Source organism: Phasianus colchicus, chromosome 9, assembly GCF_987193195.1.
Source record: "Phasianus colchicus chromosome 9, bPhaCol1.hap1.1, whole genome shotgun sequence".
In the NCBI taxonomy this organism is placed as follows: Eukaryota; Metazoa; Chordata; class Aves; order Galliformes; family Phasianidae; genus Phasianus; species Phasianus colchicus.
The window spans coordinates 7148802-7157295 of NC_143444.1; the positions used below are offsets into that span (position 1 = coordinate 7148802).

The window sequence follows — 8494 nt, forward strand, 5'->3', positions numbered from 1 at the left end:
AGAATTGTCATACTGTACAGAGTTAAACAGGATAGATAGGATTTTTATTGTTATTCTTTTAAATTGAAATTTTAGCAGGAACTTGGGCATGTACACAATGTTAGTTTGCAAGTAGTAGTTTAATATTAATCTTAAAAATCAGCAGCATGACAGATTGACAGTTCTTTGCATAAGAGAGCATGCATTTCTTCTGTAGTTTTGTAAATTGCAGTTATGCTGCATCTTACTAATTTGTAAATTTTCTTTTAACCTGTATTGGGCACCTGAATAAAAGCTGCAGTGTTTTACGACCTTTTGCTAATTCTTTCCAACTGTTTTACTGCTTATCTGAAGAAATTTATTTTTTATCGTTCCTCTTTGTGCTGGAGCATAAGAGGGTGGAGGATGTGGGAAGAGAAAAAGTTGGAAATGTTATCAAAACATTTTCAAAGTATAGCTTTTGTGAGGCATTCATATAGTGAATAAAAGCAGCAAGCATCCTTTGTGCTATACTGAACATAATGACAATTTTTGTAAGCCAACACTATAGAACTTAACAAAAGAAACTGATAATATGCTTTGTATTAGCTGGGAATTGACTTAGCCATCAGTAAGATTAGGAATAATAAAGTCCAGGTTGCAGCATAGGATTCTTCCCGTGAGTTCCAGTGTCCAGGTGACTCCAATCTGAGTATGTTTCTTCAGTAGTGTTGAAAATTTGCCATTGTCAGTGAACTGTAAGATATCTGTGAGTTGAGTAGTGCAGCTTTGTAGTTATGGAAAAGCAGAAACAGAGCACATCATTACCAAGGTCTGTAGTGCACAGCTACCAGTTACGATAAGTGAAGAGAACAGCAAGATAAAAGGCTCTTCAAATTCAATACTAAACAAAGAGTGGATTTATTAATTTGATTTATAAGCAACTGCTTGACCATGTAATGGTAGATGGTATGGTGGGTGCAAATGAACAGAATAACACAGCAAAAAATAAGTAAATAAATAAAAATCAGGTCTTTTATTAAAGTCTGTGTTATTGGTAGGCATTGGGTAGTATAACTTTTTGAATCCTCTAAGTTTGCTTATATGTAGTAAAAGGAACTTGAACACTAAGAGACTTTTGATGTATTGCTAGTGAAATGACAGAACTAAACATGTAACGTTGATGCTCTGTTTCAAAAGGCCTGTTTTCTTTTTCAGGTAAGCTTCTGGGTAGTCAGAGAGATTCTACATGCACAGACCTTAAAAATAAGAGCTGAGGTTTTGAGCCACTATATTAAAACTGCAAAGGTAAGAAATTGGAGGGTGATGGTGGGGACTGTGGGATTCACCACAGTGAAGGATCTTGTAATTAGGTTGGTCAGTTCAGAAATACACATAGGTAAATATTTATCTGATACCCAGTTTAGCTGTGGTTTTATCTCCTGACATGATTAGATGTTTGGCTTGTGTGTGTAACAAAGTTGTCAGAAATATGACAGACCAAAGTCCTGAAATAGAAGCCTTTGTCTGCCAAAAAAAGAAAAAAAAAAAAAGAAAAAAGACATCAAAAAAGGCTTAACTAAGGAAGCACAATGGTAACTTATTTGAAATATTGTTACTTAATGTTTTCTAATGTTGAATAAACCCAAACATTACGTGTAGAGATGGGAACCTTCCAGTAGTGAACATAGTGCAGAACTCTTCTCGGAAACAAAGCAGGACCAGGCCTGTTGTTAGGCTCTGCTTTGGCCACAGCACACTGTATGTGTCTGATGGCATCAGGCAGCAGTGTTTGCAGAAATGCTGCTGTTTCTGAGACAGAATTCTGTGCTTGAATAACTGAAGTCAATTGAACATCACTTAGCTGTGAGTTGTAAGATTACAATCTAAAAAAAGACAGCAAAATATGTGAGGGTGCTTTTATGTTAATTTACTTACTGTTTTGTCTTGACTTTGCTTACATATGGCTTCTAATATAAAGTTGCTGCAATTATTGCCGTTTTCTGTTTACACCAATGCTGTTATCAAAGCAGCATGGTGCCAGAGGTCCCGTTAATTAACTTTTCAGAGAAGCTATAAATCCACTAGGCAGAACTTTTTGTGCTGACTACTATCTGTCTGTTGTATAGCTGGCTGTCCTTTACTGGTATCTCATTCTATACATGCACAAACTAATTGGACTTAATAATTGCATTCTCCTGAAGTTCCCAGGCTATCCTGATTGTTTATGACATCTGTTTCAATGCTGGCAGCAGCTAGAAGACTCTTGTTTCATTTTAATCAGCCATGTTGTTGTTCTGCATCCTTCTTCAGGACAGCAGACTACTTTATTTGGAAGCCAGTGGGGGGAAAAAATGAGTGACTGTGTGAGTGGTTGGACAAAGACAAGTAATGCTATTTAGTAGGAGTTAGGACTATGGTATATAAAATCATCTGGGTTGGAGGAGAGCTTCAAAATCACCAAGTACAACCATCTGCCTGACCTACCATATCCCACCACTAACCTGTGTCCTTTATTGCCACGTCCACAAATCTGCCTTGGGGATCCTGTTCCAATGCTTGGCCACCCTCTCCTAATGTTCAGGTAAATCTCCTTGACACAGCATCAGGCCATTTCTTCATGCTCTATTGCTTGCCACCTGAGAAAAGAGACCAACACCTCTCTACTGCAGCCTCCTGTCAGGTAGTTGTAGAGAACGAGATCTCCTCTCAGCTTCCTCTTCTCCAGACTTAAGTAGCCCCAGTTTCCTTAGCTGCTCCTCATGTGTTGCCTTTTCCAGTCCCTCCACCAACCTTATTGGTCTTGTCAACACATGCTCAAGGAACTCACTGTCTGAACGCAGTGTTTGAGGTACAGTCTCATCAAAACTTGAGATTCTACTCCTACTGGACAGCTTCTTCTGATACAAGCCAGGATGCTGCTGACCTGCTTGGCTACCTGGGCATGCTTCTGGCTCATGTTTACCTGGCTGTTGACCAGCAGCCCCAGAACCTTTCCTACCAGAAGACTTCACAGCCATGCTTCCCCAAGCCTCTCAAGTCTATACTGCTGTAAGCTTAACTGAAACTGCATGTGATTCCCTGATCTAGATCACTGATTAACAAATCAAGGCCCCAGATGTGAGCCCTGAGGAATGGCACTGGTGACCAGCTGTTGTTTCCCCACCTCACCCAACAGAACACTGATGGCCCTTTACACAAAATGCTGAAGAATCCTTTGAAGAGTGGATTAGCTGAGATAAGTGGTTATTCAGTAGGTTTAGAAAGTTCCTGCTGGTCAGTAGACTTGCTAGAACCATGGAGTTCTGGACATCCAGACTCAAACTGTTACTAGAGTGACCTGATAATATGTATTAAATGTGGGATTCCTGAGTAATACCTATGAGGACTTGGTTTCTTGAGGCCGCTGGTTCTCTGGCCCAGTGTTAAGCAGAGAGAGAATCATTTGCTGAGTTTCAAAGCCATGAGCTGGAAAGCCACCCCGTAGGATCACTTTCAGCCTCCCTAAAAAATGTGGTCCGTCATACTCAGAATCTGGTTAAGCCAGTCTTTTCTAACAAAGCCTCATCTCATGTGTGACCTCCCACTCAAGAAAAATTAGGTAAGCTGAGTTTGAAGGAGGAGAAAGACTTAGTTCACCATGTTTATAAAGGTTGCTCGTATTCTTGTATTATGAATTAGTTTTAGTTTTCATACTCCCCAAATTGCCTTTCAGTCAGAGAAGTACTCCAGGTACATTTACCCTGCTTGACTCCATCCTGCTTCAAATTCTGTAGGAGTTCTGTTGCAGCCTCAGTGGCTCCATAAATCTGTGGTGAAAAACGCTCTTACAATATTGAATGCTGCTGTGATTACATCATTCACGTGGGCTATCCTTTTTGGCATCTTCAGTCAGAAAATTCTCTTGAATGCTATGAATAGGAATGTGTTGGGTTTGAAAATTTCTGGCATTTCTGATGTATAATATACATTTTGGAACATATATTTTTGGCAGGGCTATATCTGGACTATGCAACGGCCAGTATCTTCTAATCCAAGACTTTATAGAAGCACTACTGGAAAACTAGAAAGTGCTATGAAAGTTATTTGAGTGGTCAGCAATTTGCTATAATTAAATGTTCATTTAAAAACATGTGAGGTACCTTCAGTTTAGATTGCAGCTTATTCTGTATTAACTGTGGACAGTAATTGGAACGTTGGTCATTTGTTGTATATTTTTGTTCTCAGAAACTGTATGAGCTGAACAATCTGCACGCTCTTATGGCAGTTGTGTCAGGCCTACAGAGTGCTCCTATCTTCAGACTGACTAAAACGTGGGCGGTAAGTGAGCAGTGGGACATTGGAGGGATTTTAATGCATTCTTAAAAAAAATACAGCATTCTCTAGCTTATTTTCAAGCTTGCAATAATTATTACAGATCTAATCTTCCTGTACTACATACATAATGTTTCTATTGCATCTGAAGTCTATGGTTTCCTGTTGGATTTTTTTTTTTTCCATTCTGGCATAGAAATTCCTTTGAAAAATAGTTCCCTGCAGATTCTGCTAAATGCAGAGGCTTTTAATTTGGCCCGAAGCTATTTTGTATTTAGTTGCTGGAAAATTAAGAATGCCAATGTGGGCCATATTTTAATCATTTAGGGGTTTATACTGATGGAATTTTTTTGCTATGGAGAACAGACGTCCAGAAATTAATGATTCAATTTCCATAGAAAGATCTGTAGTTTCTCTTACTGATAACTGAATCCAGCAATCTTCATCAGTTTTCAGGATGGTTTTCATAGTTACTGCAGCTGCTCTAACCATTGTATTTCTTAGGTGGTCTTCTGTACAGTTATGTAAGAGGCATTCTTTGTAAATGTTTTTTTGACATGTTTTCTGACTAGAATTAATAGTATTTTCATGTGGTTGCATCAGTTGGACATTCGGAGCAACTTTTGCTCATTGATACCTCTGAGTTGAGTAAACCTTGTTTGATCCAGCTATCCATTGGGTAGTTACCCAGTCGTACAAACAGATGCATTTTCAAATGTGATGAAAGGTATCAGATGGCTGAAATGCTTCTCTGCAGGGGATCTTTACAGATAGACCATTAAAATAAGGAAACAAACTAAACTTTCTCTGTAGACATACCTTACATATTGTGCATTACAAAATGTGTTTCTGTCATTCTGCCTCCTTTTCCACCCAAGGTAGGAAAATCTCAATTCCAGTGTTGCACAGCTGATGATTACCAGAAATTAATTAAAAGCACTCCTGCCAAGATACTCGTCTAGAATTCAGTGCACGTTTTGCAAACGTGCAGTTAAGTAAGATGTATTCCTTCAAATCACTCCAAGAAAACCTTAATGAAGCTAAGACTTCAGAACATTCTTGTGGCAAACTTCTGCTTTTCTGGTTTTGTCATTGTGGTGCTTCAACCACTTTACTTAGCAGTGATGAGAAATGGATTTGTGTGCATGACTCAAAATTAATACATACTGTTTCTGTACTAGTATAAATTTGTTAGCTGCTACCATGATTAAACCATTTGGATTCACGATTTCTTTCCTACTTCATCTTTTACACTTTTTGTGTTGTTGGGTTCTCTGCACTTCGGTCGGGCACGAACTGGAGACCTGATGTGAATTGCACCATAAGCACAAGGGAATCTCTTATAGGCTTTACTTATTGTTAGAGATTGTTCAAAGAGCCTGAAATGATGTATCAGACTTTGTGCAGCTCTGTATGTTTCTTTGAGGAAAATGCAATTAATTGAATTCAAGTTTGAATTTGCACTTGCCATACCTTCCAGTGCACAAAAGACAGAAAGACTTCCAAGCATGATATGCAGACAAAAGACATATTTTTTAATATTATTGAAAGCAAGCTAATCTAGGCTGATCAAAATGAGGCCATCTTTGAGGAGATAAAGTTTAAAAGCTAAACGTAATGTCCCAGTGGCTGGGAAGAAGTCATGGCCCCTTACTGTTGCTTTTGTGGTTGTTTTCTTTCTTTTTGTCAAGCAATTGGCACGTCCTCATTGAAACTGCAGACATGAGTTACTGCTCATTAGAATATTGGAAGCAAAGCTAACAATGTAAGTTAATTGCTGGAATGTGAAAGACCAACATGTCTTGGAAAACAAATTCCTCTTTAAAAGTGATTTTCTTCTGAAAGACTGTTGAATTCACTAATAAAGATTAAGATGAAGGCAACGTTGGTAGAAAAAGCAGTTATTTCAGTAGTGAAATTAGAACTTGAAAGTTTATTTCAATTCTGTTATGTCACATGAGTTGATCTTTATTTGAAAAAGGAAAGGGTATGAAAGCACTAAGTGTTTTGCACCTTGTAATTCTTCTACTATTGAGGATCTTGTGAGGGGGGAAAAAGTGATTGGGAGGCTAGGACACCAAGCCTTCTGTCAAAATGTTCACTGTAAACATCTTACACTTCCTTTGAATTCTGGCTCCAAGCTGAAGTGAAGCCTTTAATGTGGCTTTGCAACAGTAGTGCGGTTAGATGTTTCAAAAAGACATTGTTTAGTTTCTCAGTTTTGCAAAGAGAGCTCAGTGTTCAGTTAATACTGTCAAAGGAAGGTGTTGGGATGGGGGAGAATAGGCATTGGAGGAGATCATGACTTTGGTATTTTAAGTGGAGGTCGCTGTAATACTGATAAGATCCAGTAAAGTTGCTAGCTGGTGGAACAGTAAATACAGCCTGTATTCAAGTCTTCTGTATGCCCTCTATAGAGAAAAATGGATCAAATCTTCACACTCTTCCAGCGCATCAAGTATGTGGATGTCTATAGCTGCATTCGTTTTATTATTTGTAGTCTGGTTAAGGATATTTATCAGGTTTTAATGATATGATTTTGTTCTTTGAAAGACTAATTTGTTAAAAAAGTTTTCAATTCAAGAATAAGAACATTTGGGAATTTGGGTTTTTTTTGAAACTGGATTAATATAGAACTTGGTACTTCTGACAAGCAAACCTTAACTTTAAAGATCAATGTAGTGAACAAACTGCTACTTTCAAATACTACAAAAGTGGACAAATGTGTGAAGTGATGTATTTTAGCTAGATTAGTCATGAGAAAACTTGTATTATTTCAGAAGGATCACCAGGGCACCGAAGTTTATATTTGACTATTTTTTTAAAAAGGCTTATTTAAATTTGACCACTGAAATAGCACTTTTCTATATCTGTCCTTAACGTATTTCATCCATAAGGAGTAAATGCTGTAATTTTAAGCAGTCGTACTTGAAAACAAGTCACCAAAAAAGGGGGAGAGAGGGAAACAAAAGAATTAAATGCATGCACTTAAGGGTAAAACTTTGAGCAGTCGTAAAAATGACACTTCATCTCAACTGATTCTGCCTTTTTTTTTTTTTTGTAGTTACTGAGTCGGAAGGATAAAGCCACTTTTGAAAAGCTGGAGTATGTTATGAGTAAAGAAGATAATTACAAAAGGCTTAGAGATTACATCAGCAGCTTGAAGATGACTCCATGTATTCCCTATTTAGGTAAGCTGAAGTATTTCAAATGGGAAATACTAATGAAAAACCTTTCTGCAGTGATTACACAAACTGAACAGTGACACTTAAACGTACATGGAACAACTTTAATACTTCAGTAAAGAATATAGAACCACCAGTTGGTTCTGTGTATTCTGTATTTGGCAAGAAATAGCTTCACCAGCTTCAGGAAGAAAGTTGCTATTAAACCTCACAAACACTTCAAGTTTTACATACAGGATCAGTTTTCTAGTAAATGGTTTTCCCATATGTTGTATATGTACGCTGACTTCTGGAGAAGTGCTTAAACTATTATGCTTGGTAGCCCTCTTGAAGAGCTAAATATTTGAATGTTACAGTAATGCTGGGCTTTAATTTATGAGAAGCTTTAAATCACCAGCCTCTGATAAATAAATGCAGGTTTTAAGGTTTGGAACGTGCTAAAATCTGCAGCTATTGTTGCATTCAGTTATATTAAGATGACAAGTAACTAGATATTTACTACTGACTCATTTATGGGATAATTCAGTAACTGATATTATATCTGTGAAAGCTAGATAAATGCTTAGTATGAATTGTTTTGGCTTCCAAGCTGATCTAGTGTCACTCATTGTCTCAATGTTTTATGTTGTTCCGGGCGATTGTGTTCTTATAATGTAGCTTTTCTTTGCTACCGTCAGGTGTCAGTGGTTATACAAAATTCAGGAAATGTTTACTCATTTTTTTCCTTCTCTAGAAAAAAAAAAAAATTATACCCCTGTTGATTTCAATGCTCTCGCACTTAAATTTAAGGTGATAGCTGTGTTTCATTAAAATGTAATCTCTTTGATGATTGATACTACTTTTTAATATTAGCTTTTAAAAAATAAAATTCTTAATGCTGTGATCAATGTATTCATCACAATATTGCATCATCTGCTTCATTGCTTGATGTGAGCCACGTTGCCATCATTTTTGTTTGTAGCTAGAATGCTTCTAAAGTGCATAATAGTTGCATTAAATTCATGCTTTGGACTCGAACAGGAAGAAACACTTTACTC

The 8494-nt window shown here is 37.3% G+C and overlaps 1 protein-coding gene across 14 annotated transcripts in view; it reads left to right on the plus strand.

Moving 5' to 3' along the window:
- RALGPS2 (Ral GEF with PH domain and SH3 binding motif 2) overlaps nt 1-8494 on the plus strand; it is a 133851-nt gene that overhangs the window by 71541 nt on the left and 53816 nt on the right. For all 14 annotated transcript variants that reach the window (XM_031595576.2, XM_031595581.2, XM_090145995.1 and 11 more), the window contains exons 6-8: nt 1177-1266; nt 4186-4278; nt 7337-7463. In XM_031595576.2, coding sequence (XP_031451436.1) covers nt 1177-1266; nt 4186-4278; nt 7337-7463 — 310 coding nt within the window. The remainder of the gene's footprint in view (nt 1-1176; nt 1267-4185; nt 4279-7336; nt 7464-8494) is intronic.